We start from the raw sequence: 22,225 nt of genomic DNA on the forward strand, positions 1-22,225 counted from the left end.
ATGTGAAACAAGTCCCAAGAAGAAAGAATACTTCGTCAAAGGGTGATCATTGCATCAACATATTTGAATATGAGCAAGGTTTCTGCCAAGTAGCCCAGTTTATTGGGAGATTCATATTGAAATGTACATAGCACCCAATAAATACGTGTACAGGAAGCATTGCTGTTAAAAATTACATTATTCAAATTTTATTCCATCCCAAAATGACTTTAGAATTGAATACGTACTACAGGTATCCCCAGGCGACACTTTGTACTAATTATATACAATTCCAAATACATTATTTCAATTTAGCTTTGCATATGTACCAAAATGTCAAACTTAGTTCTTGCAGTCAGTCCATAAACAACGAAATAGAATATTAAATACAAATTGACACTCGTAATTTTATTTTTAATTCAAAAAGCACAAGTACCTAAAATGCAGGATTTATAAAAGCAACAAATTTGATAATCTCCAGTTCCCCAAACTTCTAACAAGAGACAATATAAAGTTTTGACAAACCCAATACTGAAGCAATAAACTTTGTGATAGAACTTTGAGTGGATGGAATTAAATGGACTAGGTAATTATCCTGCAAGAGACTCCTATCAATTAGAAGTAAAACTGTTTTAGAAAAGCATTGGTATGATAGTATAACAATGAATTATATGCACATTGTTTGAATAAGTCTGTGCTACAAGTCAGCAAAAAACATTCAATATTATAGGGTCTGGTTATTATTTGGTCACTTATTTCTTGGGAGAGGGCATCAAGTGGCGAATGGGTCTTCCTTTCTCTAGATTCTTCTCCATATCAATGAGTGTATTCAAACCATCTATCAGTTCCTGCACAAGTTGTACCTGTTGGATAAATTGGGATAGTTTTCAGACCAAGCACAAATGCATTCAACAAAATCTTTATGCAGCATCATTTGACTGCTAACTCAATTCAGCTTTATCTCGACTAATAAATACATGTGAAAGCAGTACTCACTTCAGATTTTCCAAGACGATCTGTGTTTGAGATATCAAATATTCCACCAGTGGCTGCTGTATCTACACCACCTGTACCACGTTTCTGCAACCGAAGATTCTCAAGAATTTTTTCAAAATCTGCATGCTGAAGAAACAAATAACCTGTTTTTTAGTTTAAAATTCAAGACTGGCCAATTTACATTATCAGCTAGCTAACAATTGCACATGTTGCATATCACAACAACTATCAACATTCAGGTGTCATTTGAAATCACAAGTCATTGCCAAAGTACAACATTAAGGTACATTTGTAGCGAGTATGACACTTGTACAACTGAAAATGTCAAGCTGAAAGACCAATCAGTAATATAATTAGCTCTGCAAGTTTAGCGGAGCTATAAAGTACGCAATCATATTCTCCTATATTGACCGTCTAAAAACATTGCCTTTTTTAGTAAGTACGAGTTGGAGATTTTTATGATTTATTCCCGTCATGTTTTTAGTGACTTCTTCAAACAATGAAAAGCAGTCAGATTATGTTTAAATATTATAGTACTTAGCATATTAGCACAATGCTTGATCATTAATCAACATGCACACTATTGTGCCATCAGGTGTGCCCAAAAAACGGTTGATGTTTAAAGTGCCTGTGCAATGCCCACCCTCACGTTTCCCATTTTAGATCTGTGTCCCACTGAAATGGGCAGTTATTGATTTTTTTGCTGAAAATGATTACTTGTATCCAAGTAAATTTGGGATATCTCTTGTGTTGTAGCCACGTCCACCTATCCTGAAACTGTCGATCGTTTCCGGATTTCCGACTCTCGCCGAAAGTGCGCCACCAAATGACAAAAAATGTGAGAGGAAGTCATACCCCCGAGCCGTAATAACACTGGTCATTCAGTATAGTTTTAAACGATATACATTTTTCGATCGGCGTTTTATTTTTTTTTTGAGAAAGTTTTTAGTTGTGTTGTGGGCAGTTGCAGTGAAACGTATAGTCATAGTGTATGTATTTACATGTTTCTAATCGATCCGAAGGTGCGATATCAGTGGACGAAAGCCACTTAACGTAAACTTGGCGCAACACTTTTGAAAGAAATAGATTCCGGACCAGCCCATGATCACCGAGGCAGATTTTAGAAGAGAGACATGCGGCAAGTGTTTCAAATGAGTTGACTTTTTTTGCGACCGTGATTATAGTTTTATCGTTTAGTCCCTGTTAGGTAAAAGGTAGCAATAATTTTGACAGTGACACGAAAACGAAGCATCGGACAAACAGGAAATTACACAGCCCTTACACACTTCTAATTGTTTTCATTTTCGAAGGCTAAAAGTTTCTGAGTTGTTTGGTGTTGAATGCCAAATTCACACCTCTGTTCCTTTTTTACCTCCATGCTTGCAGCTTGATCTGCGTAATAATTTATGAAATAAGAATTCGGGCTTGGTCGATGCGTTTCCACCAAATGAAATTTTAATATGATGTTATATTTATGACAATCACGCCATGGATCACGCTAACTCGAATCGACTCTGAATTTATCTGTATGTGTGTCGATCTTGATTATTTTTGTTATCCAATTAAACGTCGCTTATAACGCACTTGACCTCGTCGTGACCCGACGCGTTCACCTATTTCAATAAAAAGTCATTTATTTCCATGCGGCTGTCATTTATTTAGTAACCGATTTGTCGTTTTTTAAAATTATTTTATAGTGATCACTATAGTCTAATGTTTAGAATGTCAGAATATGTTCTCTTTTATTTTAATTTTGAAAGTTTTACTCAGACGATCGATGAAATAAAACAGTGTAGTGACGTGCCTAGTAACCTGCTAAATAACGAGATAATTCAGACGTCAAATTCTATTTTGTTCAGCGACGGTGTACAAACGTGCGCCGGTGTCCGTGACGATCACGGTGACCAGCTACACCAGAATGGACATATTTCGCATCTAACCCAACCCCATGCAACAAAAATTGATATTATGTGTTCATTATGGTACATTCTTCCTCGACGAACAAGTACATAAGTGACAATTTAGTCAAAGACGAGAAAACTACACAAGAAATTTGCTTTAATTACACGTATCGGCAATGCAAGCTGCCATGCAACTTCCCCTTCTGACGTCACAAGGGGAATTTCTGTATGCAAATGAGAAGCTAATGAGGAGCCTCGTTTTAAAATACACAAAAATAAAGTAGCCGTAGACCGAGTTTAAAACACATTTTTTCACTTAAAAAAAATAATTCATGCTTAGAAACATAAATGGCCCCCAGATGGCCATTTTGAATCTAATCACAAAAAAGGATGTGCATCAGTAACCCACTATGACTGATGTCAATGCCAAGTTTGAATGAAATCAGTCTTGGCATGTCGAACAAAATGTTTGGGGACAAAATGGCAGCCAGTCGGTCAAAGGTCAACCAAATCAAAAATAAATGTGCTTTGTCTGTTCCAGCTTTGAAAAAAATCTGTCCAGGTGTCTATTACAATGGAGGCAACCCAAAACAATTCCACGTTTCGGACTAAGTGAGTCTGTCAATTTTAATTAGGTTACACAAAATTAGGTTTGGAGTTTTGTACCATTACATAAAAAAATTATTATATAATATAATTAAATGTCACCACCCTGAACGCTTAAAATCACATGCAAATTTGACCACTCGCAGGTAGTAGATTTATAATTATGGGAGGGGAACTCACCTTTGACACATTTGGTAGCTTAATATGTACTCCACATCTAAGTCCAGTACCAAGGTTAGATGGGCAAGTAAGTACAAATCCCAAATGCTCATTCCACATGAATTCCCATCCTTTCTTTTGAATCAGCTGTTCCACCTGCAAATGAGACAGTATTGAAATAAATCCTCTGGTCTTTGAATCAGATGTTGCACCTGTAAAACTGCCACCAGAGACAAGATTCCTGGTCATGCTTATTAAAAGCACTGGTTGGACAGCTGCATGGGTATTAGTCCTCCAGATATAATAGTTGTGCATTTTTAAGGAGACCACATACGATTATTAAACGTTAATCAGATTGTGCGCCAAACATCTCAAAAAACCATGACAGATCCTCAGTCATCTTTAATAACTGTACTACAAGTTGGAGTAGTTTGTGTTAATTGGGAGGGGGTTGTGTGTACACAGAGTATTGAAAATGGGTATAGTCTGCTTGTAATAAGCAGATAGAACAGGATGCTGTCCCCCGCCATCAAGGAAAGGGTGGATGTGAACATAAACCCAGGTTAGGTCTGGTCTGATGCCCTAATGTTACAAAACTGTTTTTTCTAATTTAGTACATCTTGCATCTGTCAAACTTACTTGACTTAGGCCATCACAGAAGCGTTCAAAGACTCTCTTCATGTTGCCTCCCTTTTCCATAGATATGACACGAGTGTGATCTTCCTCATTGATCCAAACTAGGAAGTTCTTAGCTTCATTGTGCCTGAATGTTGGAAGGAAAACTAATGAGAACTCACAACCTAATAAAAACTTATTCAAAACCAAAACAATTCATGTTCGCTTTGAATAAACCTAGCCCACTTGTAATCTTTCCAGCTTGGTTAAATTATGTTAGTGAATTGGACCTCGCAAATACTTTCAGAAACATCCGATTAGATTTTTTTGAGGCATCCTGTATAAATAACTGCCATGGTCATGTTGATTTTAATATTGTGTAAATAAAACAATGAGCTTTACCAAAAACGCATGTTGCTATGCATAGCATGGGACGTGTACATGCATTTTACCGCTACAAAATCTCAAATTCAAGGAAATGCGTTAATCTGCATCGAAGGGTCAAGTAAAATTGCTAGCAATCCTTACCAGATACCACGACCATCTGGCCAATCACGCGCCATACCAGCGCAGGTCAGTAATGGAGATACTGGTTTATCAAACAAGAAATGATCATCAATTAATTTCTGCTGATCCTTTTCTGTCATGTTGTTCAAGGGATAGTATGTTCCTTTCAATGGACCTGAAAGTCCATTCAATGCATCAACAACTACCTACAATCAAAGAAAAATACAATACATTAACTATAATAAAATTCACAGAGAGGACCAGTTTCTGGCCGAGGGAAGAATAAACGTACAGCGAATCATACAAGTTGACTTACTCTCTCAACTTCTCTTCTCTCAGCTCGCGTACAAATTGGTGGTAAACTAAGTCCACGAATACTACGTCCAGTACGACATCTTGAAGATAACACGTACTTTTCATCAAAAATACCACCACGAATTTTTGATGCATCAAGATCAGTTGGGTGCTTGGCATTTTTAGGATAGCCTCCATGGCGGTCAGAAATTACTGGATCAAATAAATCTGCAAACACCTAAAGGATATTGAAACAAAGATTTCAGACAACAGTTCATTACATTCCAAGGCAGACACCAGTAGTATACTTGTTATCCCTCACCTGGCTTTGTATACATAGGAAACCAGAATTGGAAAGTCTGAATGTCCCAGAAACCTTTTGTGCTCTTTTCTTGCAATTTGATCTACGTAATAAGTGGGCACTCATTATTTTCGATGTCGTTTCGCCCTCTATTATCCAATCAAACGCAACCATTTACAAACTTTCTGATCAAGCGCGTTCACCCATTTCAAAATACAGTCACAGTCCCTCATAGTCTGAGGAGGGACTGATACAGTATGAACATGCCCAGTAACCCGACAAATAACTAGACAAGCCAGATGTCAACTCAACTTGACAAACTTGGGGGGGGGGGGATCAAAATAGATTGGGGAGAGTTCCATGGCAATAGATTTTGACACTTCAACCGACCACAACACAAGTTTCTGCACTACAGTTGATCTTGACAACCAGCCATGCCAGAAGGGATAGATTTCGTATCTAACTCTACCCCATACGATCAACTTGATACGCATTCGTTATGGTCCACTCTTCCTCGAGAAGCAAGTACACAAGTGACAATTTTGTCAAAGACTAGAAAACTGGATAAGAAATGTGCCTTCTATACATTAGCAGCAATGCACGCTGACAGCAAGTTCCCTACATATGTCACAAAGGTTATTTGAGTATGCAAATAAAAGGTTAATGAGGTAGCCAGTTTTAAAATGCATTAAAAAATGCTGTAGATTAAGTTTGAAACACATTTTTGCACTTTAAAAATTTATTTTGTACTCAACATTTTCACCACCATACTTCCTCTTCCAAATTTGTCTGCAATTTTCTCTTCATTATTTCTGGAAATAACCCCCTAATTTTGGAGCCAACAGATATTTTGAGGCAATTTGTAGTTTTTACTTAAAAAAAATTGTTTTTTTTTTTGTCTCAATCTTCTGAAGGGAAGTGGAGACTATGAACAGGACCATTTTGTGAATTTGTTATAAAAACTGATGGTGAAAAGGTCAATAAAATAAAATAAAATAAAATAAAATATAATATTGATGCACCAATAAATGATTTGGGGCCAGAAAATAGCAGGCAGTTCACAAGACACCAAGTTATCTGGCAACGAAATTCTGACATTCAGCATTTCGACTGGAAAAAAATGCGTAAAAAAAAAAATTCTGGTTTAATTTCGTTGAGAATATTTTAAAGTTAGGCTAGGAACATTTATGATGTTTTCATGAATCAGGAATTTCATAGTAAATAAATGTATTGATAAATCAACTATATTACTGCTTGTATACGAGCCATAATATATCTTTCTTCACTTAGTCAAACAACATGTACTAGTCTAGTCTGCACACTAAAATATGTGCAGTTTTCTCCCTAGAAATTTAAACCTGGGGCAGGAGCACATTTATTCTAAACAAAAATTGCGATTAATAACCACCATCACACAATGCACAAAAATATTGACTTACAAAACAAAGTATTACAACTACACACAAGTTTTCAGCAACTTGTCTGTTTTATTAAGTCTCCTATAACATGATGGAAATTGCACTGTGGTAATCAAGATGTTTATGTAAGTCCAGGGGTAAATCAAAGCACTGTAGCAGTACCGCCACATTGATTGTATCCTAGAGAGAACACTTGTCTGCACACACTGAAAGACGTGCCTAAATGTACATATTGCCAAAGTATCAAAATAGATTGACAACATGGTCAGTCAAATACAAGTCTACTACTACATTCAGTGACTTTAAGTACAATTAATCTCAAGCAGAAATAAGTGAAAAATGTTGAATACAGTGAAAAAAACTAACCTCATAACATTCTTCATCACCAGCAACTAAACCAACTGTCATAATGAAAGGATGACCTGGATTATCAACACCAGTCTGCATACACTGATCCACAGTAAAACCATTAGGTGTGGTCTTGTCGCGTAGTTTGGCATAGATTGCAGGGGTTAGAACTTTTGCCATGTGGTTGTTGTGTTTACTCAAGTCTGGGTAATCAGCAGATGGTGGATACAGACGTCGTGCTCTAACTCCACTTGCCATAACTGGTTCCCGGGTGTTGTAGTAGGCAGCCGCACAGAGTCCAAGACCCACTGCACCAGCTGCAGCTACTTTCTTGTTCATTAATCGACTTGCAAAAGCCATTTTGATGTGATAGAGTGAATCAATATGCCACTGAGGCTATCCTGAAATGCAAACTTTGAGAGAACAAGTCATTAAAAATGAAAATCTCTAGTCAATTATGTGCTGAACATGCATACTGTGACTAAGAAAAACTGTACACAAGTGAATAAAAATACGTTTAAGAAATGAGCTTTTGTCATTAAAGTCCCTACAAAGTATCATGTATTCTATCAAGCTTAACCATTTCTCTACATGACCCCACCATGATTGTAAAACAGTACCTCCACGATTCCGCGTCGACCTTTAGATCAACACGTCAGTTAGAACACTTTATCGTGGAGAGCACTGAACTACGTGCTGAATGCTATGTGAACAATGACTGCGCTGGGCAATATAACTACGTGTTCGTCAATAAACTATCAAATTTCGCTTCAAAAACTGAAATCTGGCAGTTTTAAGTCCAAATATTGAATACCGTGATGACGTGTAGATCGAATAAAATCAACTTAAATGGGAGGGGTATGCAACAACCGGCAAAATGACCTCCATTTCACATTTTGAGGTCATTTGCAAGACCTTTTCAACCCACCCATGCTCGTGTACACGTGGTCAATCCAAAATGCAATATTGTAGTATTAAAATAAAGTATGCGGTAACACTGTTGCTACTCTGGTTGTCAAGACTGGTAGTCTTGAGTTAATGTTACAATAGGATAGTTTAAATAGAAAACAATGGGATGTTACATAATACGACAGGGAACATTTTATGACTTGCCAAATAATACAGTTCGCAAATAGAATAATTCATTGTTTATGGCGCAGATTGTTTCATACGGATGTGTGCAACGGTTTGTTCTCAAATCAGTGAAAATGTATGTTTATGCAAAGACGATGTTACATAATCTACAGGAAAAATGCTACAACCTTGTAGTACCACTGCCCTGCACTCAAGTCGAAACACGCCATGTCGACGCGTCATGTAAAGCCGGTTTGCAATAAAACCAGCTTGTACGTCGCGACTAATGCAGCGAATTTGCCCGGTATCTTCACAAACATAAATAATTACCTACAAAACGATAACACAAATGATATATAGACGAGTGTGTAACGCGTAAAAAGTGAGAATTTCGAAGGTACACACATGTACACCTTACCTTTCGGTCAGCGAACGCCAACTAACACTCGCTATCAGATTCTTATAAAGGCGTAAACTCGATTGGCAGTTGCCAATGAGGTCAAACAAATTTGTTTATACTTCACCTTATATGGAGAGAGTTTCGTCACGGGGTGTGCAATCTAAAATACGATTGGCTATCAATGTTTATCGACTGTTTCGATTCTAACCAGGGGAGGGGATGGTATGAATTGGATGAATATTACATGTTTTTAACTCAGGTGTGCTCACACAATAGAAAATCGATATTGATCGAACATACCACCAATACTATAGCATTTCTTTCCATTGTTTGTGCCGGTTGCTTAACAACATAAAATGATCCCCTAGGCCCATGAACATTGAAGGTCTTACAAATTTGTCAAACAAATTCTTTTCTAGCCCTGCGTACAGTGCTGTGTGTACGGGGACGCGTTCGGTTGATAGATGTCCCCACCACAGCCCTGCGTACCTTCATAGACCATGGAGCTAAATGCATAGACAAAGTCCGGGAGCGCACCGTAATTGGTGCGCAAGTTAAAAATAAGTAGTTTCCCAGCCGAAATCGGTTGAAATGACGATAGTTATTCGTAACAACCATTATAAAGTTATCTGAAACTGAAATGTCTTTAAAAAAACGACTAGTAAAGACGGACAAATTGTAAACGCGTAGGTACCGGAGGAATTATCCACCAAACGCCGCCATTTTTAATTTCATTCACGCGAGAGAATGCGTTTGTTTTTAGGGCAACGTAGCCGATTTCATCCACAATTGAACTCCGAACTGGGAGTTCTGGATATATCTGGTAATCGATCATCATTTTTGGTACCTGGGCATATTATTTCATTAAAAAAGTTATATTTTTCAAAGTCCCGGACTTTGTCTATGGAAGTTCGCAGGGCTGTGGTGGGAACATCTATCAACCGAACGCGTCCCTGTACACACAGCACTGTACGCAGGGCTAATTCTTTTCAAGCACTAAAATAAATTTCATAATGAATACAAATATGGGTTTATGGCTAACATTGTCATGTAATCTAAGCACTGGGTCACGTCTTATAAATATGGGTTTATGGCAAACATTGTCATGTAATCTAAGCACTGGGTCACGTCTTATAAATATGGGTTTATGGCTAACATTGTCATGTACATGTAATCGAAGCACTGGATCACGTCTTATAAATATGGCTTTATGGCTAACATTTTCATGTAATCAAAGTACTGTGTCACGTCCTATAAATATGGGTTTATGGCAAACATTTTCATGTTATCGAAGCACTGGGTCACGTCCTATAATTATGGGTTTATGGCAAACATTGTCATGTAATCTAAGCACTGTGTCACGTCTTATAAATATGGGTTTATGGCAAACATTGTCATGTAATCTAAGCACTGGGTCACGTCTTATAAATATGGGTTTATGGCAAACATTGTCATGTAATCTAAGCACTGGGTCACGTCTTATAAATATGGGTTTATGGCAAACATTGTCATGTAATCTAAGCACTGGGTCACGTCTTATAAATATGGGTTTATGGCTAACATTGTCATGTAATCGAAGCACTGTGTCACGTCTTATAAATATGGGTTTATGGCAAACATTGTCATGTAATCTAAGCACTGTGTCACGTCTTATAAATATGGGTTTATGGCAAACATTGTCATGTAATCTAAGCACTGTGTCACGTCTTATAAATATGGGTTTATGACTAACATTGTCATGTAATCGAAGTACTGGGTCACGTCTTATAAATATGGGTTTATGACTAACATTGTCATGTAATCTAAGCACTGTGTCACGTCTTATAAATATGGGTTTATGGCAAACATTGTCATGTAATCGAAGCACTGGATCACGTCTTATAAATATGGCTTTATGGCTAACATTGTCATGTACATGTAATCGAAGTACTGGGTCACGTCTTATACATATGGGTTTATGGCTAACATTGTCATGTAATCTGAGCACTGTGTCACGTCTTATAAATATGGGTTTATGGCAAACATTGTCATGTAATCGAAGTACTGGGTCACGTCTTATAAATATGGGTTTATGGCAAACATTGTCATGTACATGTAATCGAAGTACTGGGTCACGTCTTATAAATATGGGTTTATGGCAAACATTGTCATGTAATCGAAGCACTGTGTCACGTCTTATAAATATGGGTTTATGGCAAACATTGTCATGTAATCGAAGTACTGGGTCACGTCTTATAAATATGGGTTTATGGCAAACATTGTCATGTACATGTAATCGAAGTACTGGGTCACGTCTTATAAATATGGGTTTATGGCAAACATTGTCATGTACATGTAATCGAAGTACTGGGTCACGTCTTATAAATATGGGTTTATGGCAAACATTGTCATGTACATGTAATCGAAGTACTGGGTCACGTCTTATAAATATGGGTTTATGGCAAACATTGTCATGTAATCGAGTCACTGGGTCGCATCTTGTAAACCAATGTCGTCACTTGTTCGTTGTTGGAGTATATTTATATAAAGATTGCGAAACTGTGCGATTCACCAGACGATGTGGGAGTACATAACAGTAATCATAATATATCCCATGGATGCCACCATAATGCAATAATAAAATTAAATAGTTAGACACATACAGATGATTAAACTTCAATTTATTGTGTAATAATGACGTCTAAGACTTCACATGTTCACAGGTGATATACTCCAAATTAAATGGGTCATGACATTCCTCAGTCCCTGAGTATATTTGAGCGAACTTTGTAGTCTCGTGGTACGTACATGTGCATCTCTCGAAATGTGTTACATTTTAACACCTCGGGCATTTTTTGTGTGTTATAATGCAACAGATTTGAACAAAATCCGTAAGTGAATACATGAAATATGGTTTCACAGACCAATGTGTTATATTGCTCGACGCTCTCAGACCACAGACATGATACAAACTGGAGTCAGGTGTGCATGAAATTCATGCCTTTGTTTTTTATTCCGACTATCACACTCGTACTATTAGACAGAAAGACACACCTTAATTGTTTTATTTTAAAACTGTATTTCCACTACACTTGTGTTCATTTCAATTATAACCCATTTCATCTCCTCCGAGGGTTGTTATATGGTAATGAAAATTATAAATTATCATAATTAGATGCAAACTGGAGTCAGTTGCGTCTATTTTGAAACAAATATGAAAATCATTACATAAATGATCATGACGTGAGTCCAGGTCCACAATGTTCATTCTATGACCCAAGATATTGAAGTAAATTGACCAGTTGCAGGGGCACCGGAGGGGGAGGGTCGCCATACAAAATTTCGTGTCTCCGCCTCTGTCAGTTAACGAGTAACCAGAGTAACTGAAATCCAATTCCTGAATATAAGACCTCATATGTGAAGTTTAAACTGGATTGGTCCAGTCCAGCTCCATGGTCCAGACAAGTATGCGTTGTCCATTTAAACAATATTGAGGCCAGACTTTTTTTATTCCTTGTTTCTCGAGTTTCTATAAGGCACATTTTTTGAGGAGGGCGGAACAAAATAAAATTAATTCTGTTTTCCATTAGATTTGTGTGATTCTCAAAGAATTGTATGTGAAATGAAATAAAATGTTATTCCATGTATAATCTTGTTTCTCATCTGCGCGAGACTTCGGTACTTTGATCATGATACTCCCACGAAAATGCAACTTGAATTTGTTGTGCGGCGGGCGGCAAAAAAATTAAGATAAAATTATTTTTTTTTAGTAATTATTTTCACTTACAATTCGGCGGGCGCGAGAAATTACACTGAAATGAAATATTATTTTTATTTCATTTTCGGCTCCTGTTCATTCGGGCAGGTTCGCGAAACAAGAGATAATAAAAGTCTGGCCTGATGGTGAAAAAATGCGCGGTGTGTGATCTATGTGTCAAGTTTGAACTTGATAGGTCCAGGTATGTCAGAGATATGGTCCCGAAACTGCATTCTTTAAAAGTGTGCAATGTATGTACCAAGTTTCAATAAAAAAAACGACAACATACGGTTGAGATCCGGTTCCGAAATGGCGAAAACATGTGAGTTCAATGCATTTTTAGCCTTCACCATCTTGAGTCAGGTCATGAAACAAATGCACGTGTGTCCAACGTATGTATGAACTTGTTTGGTCTTGGCCATTTTGAACCCGTGTTCAGTGTGTTCAATTGTGAACAATTGTGTTCAATGTATGTACCAAGTTTTAACCAAATTCGTCCTCACATGACTGACATCCGGGCTGACATCCAGTTCTGAATGATGAAAAAATGTTATTTTCATGCCATTAAAATTTGTCCATTTTGATTCGGATCATGGAACAAATGCATGTAATATGCCCGATAAAATGCGACGCGCTCACGATCACGGATATCAGTATTATAAGTCGCCGTTGTTGGACTCTGTCCGAACGGGAACTAATATGGCAGTTTGTAAAATGAAGTTCAAATAATATAAACAACGACGGATTTCAAAACAGTGGGCTAAGCGGGGAACCCTGGGATACAGTATTTTTTTTAATACAAAACAAAGTAAAATAATAGCTTAGGAATCAGAATTCCAACAATACATTACTTAACTAATGGTTTTGGATGTAACTAGGACATTGAATATAATCATTTTTATGGACAACGCTTTTAGTCTTTGTTATGGCAATAAAGAATTGCTGACACTGTAGACTGTAAAATGTCGCACATAGCCTGTCAATGTGTGTAACATCCTCGGTAGGCTTAGCCAAGTACAATCCAACATAAGTACTATAGTTTGTTTGTTGCTTTGTTAGTTCCGGTTCCTTTTCTCTGGTATGTTTATTGTCGTAAAATGCCACCAGCTCATCATAAAAAAATATATATATAAATACATGTATAAAATAAATAGAAAAATCTAACGACTATGCTTCATTCCTTGGCCTGAACGCGGAGTAAAGATAATTAAACAGACAAATTTTATTTAGAACCATGCATGCTAGTAAAAAAAGTAGTTTATGACATCATTACTAGTGTATTGTATTGTATCGTCTCGTTCTAGTAATTTTTATTTGATTGTTAGAACCGTAATGAAATACATATTTTGTTGTCAAATGATAATACCTTTCATTCCACACCCGTTTGGAAATTGTGATTTTCCTCAACGGATCCACCAACTGCACTACTGTAATCATAGACCCTCTAACAGAGGGTCTATGCTGTAATGAAACATCCTGTTAAAATTTGGTTTCCTGTTAAGAAAGGTTATTACGACAAACGTCATGGTAATTCATCAATTTTTTTATTTAGATTTCTTCACAACGTATTATTATTTTACATTACTTCATCATTTTATATTGTATTAATCATCATTGCAATTTTATAATATTATTGTCAACAAAAGCGTACATTCTGCCTCATTAGGAACTGTGTGGTTTGCCTGACCCGTTTTTCCGTTTTCCACAAAAACAGGAAGGTAAATGTGTGAGTTTACACACAAATCGGATACAATTTTAATATAACAAGCGCTTCTGGGTATGGTTCGTTGTACAACGTTTCACAAAGGATAATCGATTTCAAACCCTCAGTGATGATGGACAGAAAGGTTTGTTTACAAATTGAGAATGGTATCGCCCAACGAATACGTCCGGAGAAAGCCGAAGATGACATCATAGTAAGCTAATTTCTTTATTTGCTCACATTTTTTGCTGCAGTGTGGGTATTTGGCTATATGTATCAGTATAAAAGGAAATTGTTATATTGCAGTCAAATAACTCATAAACGGAGTGAATCACAGCACATTTATCTCGCAACGAACATGACGTCATCTCCGGATAAAATGGCGGCGCGAATTTTTCTTGAAAGTCACGTGACCTCCAGCTTTTGTGACCACATATTATAAGGTAAAAGGGATCGTCTGAAACTCTTGGATTTTACGGTTTGTCTTATTCCGGAGCATGTTTTATTTGGTGATCTGAAGTTGTAAGGTATTCGGCCGTGTTAGGAGGGCAATATTTTCTTTGGTGGTTGTTTATTTATGACGCAGAATCAAAAAATAGGGTAAAATCCAGCATGGCGTCACATGTCATCTGTGTCAGTGTTTTTGTCCTTTCTCGCTGTTATTTGAGCTAATGTTTATTGTAAAAGTCAATTTATTATAGTCTGTAAAAAACCTGGGTATGTTATTGTTCACTCCGGACTGGACTTTGCCGTCTTTAAAGCGATGTGAACATTGTATTAATGGTGAAAATGATTCGTTTAATTTATGATAATTACAGGGAGATGACGGTTTTTATAATAATAACCAAAAAACTACCTGGTTTTTCTGAGTGTGAAGTCATATCTAGGGATTATTCTTCAACCTTGCTTTTATTTGTTTCTTTTCACAGATTTTCTATTTTGTACATATACCGTTTTGTATATACTGTATATGATGTCCACAGCCGGCACTACACGTGCTAATAATCGGGGTAGCAATGCACGAGAGAAGCAAGCTTCAAAATCCAGCACACACAACACTAATAAGACTACAACTCCAAATTCAAAACAGGTATTGTTCTTAATTATAAGTTCCATTGATTGCGCATGTATCACGTCCATTCGTGCCACTCTTTTTACCTTGCATCGTGTATCGACCCGTCGTGTCTGAACAACACAACAATGCTTCACTGATGTTGTGTTGTCATATTATTTATTGTCAACAGGTTTGATTTTTTCAATGTCTATTTTAACGAAGTACCAGTGATTAATACAAATATTGAAAAAAACACAATAAATCTACTAAAACCAATTTTTCATAATTAGATATCTGAAACTGACGTTGAGGATCTGTGGCTCAATTGAAAGTTTTTAAATTCCAAGGTCATTAGCTGAAACACAAGTGTCAACCAGAGGTTATATTCATATGGCATGATGTCAGAACTGTCTGAGGTTACTTCATCCTTGACTTAGTATCTTTGTTGATTTTAAACATCTTGTGACTTTATACCTGTAATTCGCTATATCTAAAGTAGACAAGCAGTAAGAAAGAAAAATAATTTTTGGGAAAATTGTATTATCATAGGCAAAAAGTAGTCATTACACGTCATTGTTGTTACTTTATTTCTAGCAGTGCCCATATACAAATAACTGATACAAGGATGAATAAATGACTGGCGCAAGAAAAATAAAAAAACCTGGTGTATAAAAACGTCTCTACAGATGTTGCAACTATAAAACATGTCACTATTTAGAATACATTATGAATATGTTTGTCACTATTTTTAATTCTTTCAACTGATCATGGACGTTCATGAAGTATTGTGCATTTTTTGGTTGCTGCCAATGTTCTGAGAGGGCCTAATTTCTTAGTAATTTGTGTCAGTCTTAAATAGGTGTTGGGTGGTACCCAGACAAAAATAGCAGTGTAAAATGTTCTTGGTGGTAATAAGTGTTGTTGCAAGACATGACCATACAAATAAAATCAAGGACTACGTTATATTCATTTATTAATGCATGTACCTTGCACGTTACAGACATGGTTTATTTGTAATATTATTTTACTGTGATGTGCAAGTTATAATTATCAATTACACCATGCGTGTAATGTGGATTTATAAGTAAAAAATATAAATACTTGTGACTGAAAGTTTGTGGCTGTCCCAAGCATGTTGTTGGGTCGGCCTTGATGAAGTTTTACTAAAATTATGCTAGTGTTGGGGCGGGAGGTACTGTACCATTTCCACTGTGCCATTTATTCATAAATTCAGGTGTTGTACATAATAATAATACATGTATTTTTACTCAGACACAATATGTCGGTGTTTTAATACACACCAATTTTCACAAACAGGAAGTGAGACATGATTGCTCAGTTGACTTTCTATTTATGCCTATCTCTTTGCTGTTGTTTTAAAGGTGTGATAAATTTCAGAGTTAATAAAATAAATATAAATTTTTGTTTATTTATAATATTTATTTTATTGTTGGATTCTTTACTTATTTTGTTGTAGACCACGCATATTGTGGTTCCTATTAGCAGTTGTTAAACATACTGATATCAGTATTTTTGCTTTGTGTCATTGAGGGTGTAGCTAATTAATGTTTTATTTTTATAGCTTTTCATTTTAGTATTGTCTGTCCAGAAGCATCAGTGTTCTCCCCAGGATGTAAACAGCGTGGCAGTCCCGCCACAGTGCTTCGATTTGCCACCACACCGGTCTGACACTGCCACGGTGATTAGCAAGACCGCCACAGTGCTTTTTTCATTGGGGATCTCATCACGCTGGTCTGCCCGACCGGCACTCAAAATTAGCGTCCATCACAGAAACGCTTCCGACCAGGACTATTGTCATATTGTTAGTATACTTGCGTAGTGTACTGACCGACACGCATCCTGCCAGTCGTGGATAATAATTTGTAAACAATAGACAGTTGCGCGATGTGGGTAGCGGCTTTAAACAATACAAGTCAATTTTGTAAAATTAGCACCTCTTTGTAAGTAAATACTTTCTGACGATAGACGCAGTCTTTAGATTAAAAGCTAAAATTCTTTCAAAATCAATTCCGCCCGATGTAATATGGCCGAAGCAGAGTTCACAATAAGTTTACGTTACTCAAGAAAAAAGTGTTTATTGCGTGATTGGGTAAAATACATTTAAACTGTTATCATCGTGAATCATGTAAAAACTCTTCTTTCAAGACTTCTTTTACCTTTTAAAAATTGCTAATCACCTTTCGAAAACCATCATGCAGTTTTCATCTGAAATCCACACCAACACATCGTGCTACGACATCGCTTTACTTCCGCAATGTAATTTTTATGATCACGATCATTCGGAGAACTTGGGGTTCTATCGGCATTACTATGCGGCATTCTGATTGGTTAATTGTGTTTTTGACCCACCGGGTCAAAGGACACATGCCGGTCAACTAATGCGTCATAACTATCATGGCGGGTTTGTTTTTGAAGGAAAATTTTGTAATAAATAAGATCATGAAAGTTTGAACATAATCCTGGCTGAAACATTTCAAATGAGTTTCATTTGTCCTTTCACAATTTGTTTCTTTTTAGTCTGCAGCATTTGCATTTCGAGAAATATTTATATATTTGCACTGTGACGGTGCTCATTAATATTACAAAAGTGCCCAAAATAAGTGTTTATAACACTGTGTGAAGCATATGCATACATATCTGCCACTTTGTTTTTGAAAATGTATGTTTATTGTGTGGGTGTAAATGTGCTTTCGTCAATTTCTATTATGTAAGTGATATGCAAATTAGGCCGCCACAGTGGTTTAAATTCCTGAAGAGAACACTGCATATACCGCATTTGCTTCATTAGAAGTTCAAATCATATATAAACTATAAATTGTATTGTATCAACCATTGACAAGTCTGTCATTTACATAAGTGCATACATTACTAAAAGAGCAAATGTAGTTTGACACTTGGAAAATGTTATTTTATCTCAAAAACCCAAATTACAAGCATTGAACTAAAATCTATGACTGAGAAACTTAGATTACCTAATACAAAATGTGCAAGTAATGCAACAACATGCATTAATTTCACACAAGACCATTTTTAGCTCCGCTGTCATATTACTGATTGTCTGTCATCGGCGTCAACTTTACAATTTCAACATTTCTTCGACACTGCAAAGTTTCATATGCAAGTACCTTGGATCGTTCTCGCTCAGATTTGTTTATTTCATGTCAAAATCTAAAATTTTGTTTTTTTGCTTAATATTTTTGTAGTTTTTGAAACTTGTTGAAAACTGCAAGACCGATTGCTTTGATATTACATATATAGGTACTACATGTGGACTTCTTTCAGATTTGTTAATTTTGTGGTGATATCTTCAATTATTTAATTTTGATGATTATTTTTGTCATTTTTAGTGAAAAGTGATATTTTCGAATTCTTGTTGAAAACAGCAAGTCTGATTGCTTTGATACTATACATATTGTTCATTTTCTAATGATATCTTCACTTCTTTAAGGTAGCGAGAAGGTTTTGTGATGTTTTTAAATAAAACATTCTCTGTCTGTTGTCTCGTTCAGAACAGTAATTTAGGTTATATATATCAAAAGACTAAGTATAGAGGTGCAAGTTCGCACAAACTGGACATACATTGTTTACATAATTATCACGTGACATCAAAAATGGCGAACCTTGTAAAAATGACTAAGTCCGCGATTGCAAGAGCACACTGCGGAATTTTCTGGTGCATTGTCCGTAATCAAGTCCATTGAAATGCGTCTCCGATAATCAAAAGACCTATTATTCCGATTTCTATGCAGGTTTGTTTTTTTGTTCCCAAATTATTTCATACTTGGCACCTTTAACAGACTATTATTCTGTGACAAAGCATTTTCTTTAAAAACCCAGACATATTTCGCACCATCATTACAGTACAGTTCTCGCGGAAGCTTTGGCTTCACTTCAGCTTCACCATCGCATCATTATGGCATTGTTATGGCTTCAGCATCGCTTCAATGTCGCGACATTAAAAAGTTAGGCGATTATCGCTTCGCTTCATTGTGGCCTCATTATGGCGACAATGTGGCATCAGCATCGCTTCATTCAAACAAAGAAGTTTAGTAACCGTGTATAGATGTTGAACAATCGTCAAAAGTTCAAATACTTTTTGTTTTAACTATCTATAATTATATGCACGCAATCTAACCCTTTGACCTAGATTTGGCTGGGATTGAATATTTTATTTTAGACAATATTCCGACGTGACGCACTGCTACAAAATGTATTCAACTGAAGTACAACATGGTTGTCTGGGTTTCTTTTCCTGATTGTGTTGAGTTTACGATTTGTATAATTATTGTTGTTTCCCCCCAAGCAGAAGACAAGCCGAAGGACCATGAAGCTAAATAGAATTCCCACGCATGGACGTGGACTGAGTGAAAGAAAATATTTCTAAGGCTAAAATAAAAATGACCTACTATTACACCTCTTTGTGTATTTGTCAATTTTGTATATATTTGGTATGACCGTATGATCGTAAATACCTAGAAAAATCTCGTCTTTCGTTAATAATTTCATTTGTTTGAAATGTCTACCTACCGACCTTAATTTGTTTCTCCAAACGGTCCCGACGTCCGTCATTCAACACAATCAGCATTTATTTATCGCAATTCATGGGGATCATGTCCCGTAATTTTTGGGCTGTACAACCAAATAATTAAACAAATACTATTTATTGTATTTTTGTTTTACCTCGCGAAACTACAACAGAGCGTAGAGTTGTCGCGGTTAAATAGTCGCCTTGAAATCGATGGAACTTCAACTACAAGTATCCATTTCTCAACTTGAAATAAAAAAATCGAAGAGCATCGGGGGATATATTATTAACCAGTCTTACGAATCGCTAGCTTTATTTTATTCAAATTTATAAAATTCACGAGTTTTCGACATTTGTTGGCAACTTCCGCGCTAAAATGGTTGAAAATGTGGGTGTGGTTTTCTCGCAAAGTCCTGTTGATAATACGGACTTGTATGGTTCTGTGACCCAGGTCGTGCTCCGATCAGGTGACTCTCAGCCAATCAATGATGTTGTAACAAAACATATTAAAGGCAAATTGAAGGGTCGTCGTACCATCCAATCTCCATCGTCGATTCACAAAGTTTTTTTTGTGCTGTGACAAGTTTCGCAATTATTCACTGAAAAACATCGGTATATTTTGACAAACGGATGGGATTTTACCTCAGTTCAAAAAAAAGAAAAAAAAAAAAAAAAAAAACAGGGCTGAGATACAAATCAGTTTTGCAAGTTGGGAAATAAGGTAAACCAGACTGGGGTCGATGATTTTCAGTATCGAAGGATTTCCGTGTGAATCATGATTTTCAAATTGTTCATCGGCTGGTGACCAAATATTTACGGCCACACTAAATGGACACGTTTTTTTTTCTGAAGCCCAAAAAAATATTTCTGCATGTCAAGTGCTATTCGATTTTTTACAGAGCACGTGGCTCGTTTTCATTCGAAAATATGTTTGTGAGAATACTTTTAAAGTACGTATAGATCAAGCTCAGATCACTGATCGTGACTTAATTTTGAGAATTGGTTGTCAAATTTTACCAGACCGACGCCACCACAACCATCCAATCGTATGTTGGAAATGTACACACTTGTTTTGGAACTTTGTATCAAGATGACTGGCGACGACGCCGACGCACCAGGCGGCGTACGTGTGTGTTGCATGTTTTAGTAGTCCGGGCATGGGGTCGGACTCGGCTAAAACTAAACGAAACACAGAAAAATACCACCGAAATGAGGAATCTGAATCTGCTCTTCTAGCAGCAAATAAAATGAGCGAAAAAAGGTACATTTTGTAACAAGAACAGTTTCACTTCGTATACAGCAAATTGCATCGTGTGATTTGAATTTATCACGATTTTCCTTCCAGTCAATATGAAACTCGTCACCTTGCCGATTGTAATGTACTTCGCAAAGTTGTTGGTGCCCAATACTCGCAACACTAAAATAATTAAACAAGATATCTTTTTAAAATGTAATTTTACTTTTGATCATATTATTTTATTCGCCTTGAATTTCAAATCGAATACATATCGAACTTCTGTACATGTTTTTGTCTACTGCCCTTCTGCGTGCAAATAATGAGGTCATACTCATGTCACAATACTTTGAAGCTGATGCCATGTTGATGCCATGAGACTGCGAAGCTGAGGCCACGATGATGCCACAAAATAGCGAGGCAAACACAGCTTCAATTTTCAATGACGCGAAGCTGATGCCACAATGATGCGATGCTGAGGCGACAATGAAGCCATGCGTAGGCGACAATGATGCCACAAAAGCCAAAGCTTCCGCGAGAACTGTACTGTATCTTTTGAACGATAACTGCGAGTTTGAATGTCCTAGTCCGAACGCACTTGATTTGGCGGCGGTCCCAATGAGTCGTACTCGATCAAAACTTCAACTCGAGAAAAACGCGAAAAACAGTTTTGGTTAATAAAACACTGTAGATTTGCTGCATTATTATAAATGTACACTAAAAATGGCCAAACATATTAACCACTGATGTCATAGAACTCATAAAGAGTGTCAGATAATGAATAATTTCAAGCTCGAGCGTGAAAAATGAAGAAAACTGCTGGCATTTGAGTCCGTACACCAGGAACGTTCGGGTTTTCCATTGTTATGCAAACTAACAACGAGGGATAATCCTCTGACAAACATTACTGTCCCACTGTACACGCTGACAGTTTACAAACAAGCTAATCCTTCAAGTGTCTCTGATAAGACATCTAAAAACGGTTTTCATGGTGAAACAAAATGGTCGATGTTTGAAAAAAAATTGCTGTGTCGGAGTGCGACACTAAGTGGCAGATTTTTCTTTGCCTCGTCTGTCAACGCTTTCTTTTCTTGCCATTGCGTTAGAAAAAAAAATGTATTAGTAAAATAGAATATTGACTTGGAAAATAAAACTATTTAAAAGAAAGTTGTGCAAAGTTACAGTACTCCTTTTGCACAACCTCCCGCTCGCTTCCGCTTTCCAATCACCTTTTTCTCTCGCTTTTGCGAACGCTTGTTGAATTCGACCGGACAATTTCCGCTTTATTTTCGACCACGCAAACCCCGAAATATCACCGCCCACCTGCTCGCTCGCGCGCATTTAAAATTCAGACT

The 22,225-nt window shown here is 36.7% G+C and overlaps 2 protein-coding genes across 10 annotated transcripts in view; one reads left to right on the forward strand and one right to left on the reverse strand.

The window, feature by feature from the left end:
* Positions 1–159: 159 nt before the first annotated feature.
* Positions 160–8,685, reverse strand: LOC100377006 (creatine kinase U-type, mitochondrial-like). The gene is made up of 8 exons (XM_002730920.4): positions 8,617–8,685; positions 7,143–7,537; positions 5,080–5,295; positions 4,785–4,969; positions 4,281–4,404; positions 3,663–3,797; positions 976–1,101; positions 160–842 (listed from the first exon to the last, which is right to left on the reverse strand). The coding sequence occupies exons 2-8, from the start codon at positions 7,482–7,484 to the stop codon at positions 732–734; spliced, it is 1,239 nt and encodes a 412-aa protein (XP_002730966.1). The 5' UTR covers positions 7,485–7,537; positions 8,617–8,685; the 3' UTR covers positions 160–731.
* A 5,661-nt stretch (positions 8,686–14,346) lies between these two features.
* LOC100377157 (uncharacterized) overlaps positions 14,347–22,225 on the forward strand; it is a 75,981-nt gene continuing 68,102 nt past the window's right edge. For 7 of the 9 annotated variants that reach the window (XM_085507273.1, XM_085507277.1, XM_085507278.1 and 4 more), the window contains exons 1-2: positions 14,347–14,479; positions 14,966–15,126. In XM_085507273.1, coding sequence (XP_085363399.1) covers positions 15,007–15,126 — 120 coding nt within the window. In that variant the 5' untranslated portion in view covers positions 14,347–14,479; positions 14,966–15,006. Of the gene's footprint in view, positions 14,564–14,965; positions 15,127–22,225 lie in introns of all 9 variants that reach the window. The other 2 variants (XM_085507275.1, XM_085507274.1) reach the window with 2 other exon arrangements.

The sequence above is a fragment of the Saccoglossus kowalevskii genome, chromosome 13 (genome assembly GCF_978046115.1).
Source record: "Saccoglossus kowalevskii chromosome 13, keSacKowa6.1, whole genome shotgun sequence".
In the NCBI taxonomy this organism is placed as follows: Eukaryota; Metazoa; Hemichordata; class Enteropneusta; family Harrimaniidae; genus Saccoglossus; species Saccoglossus kowalevskii.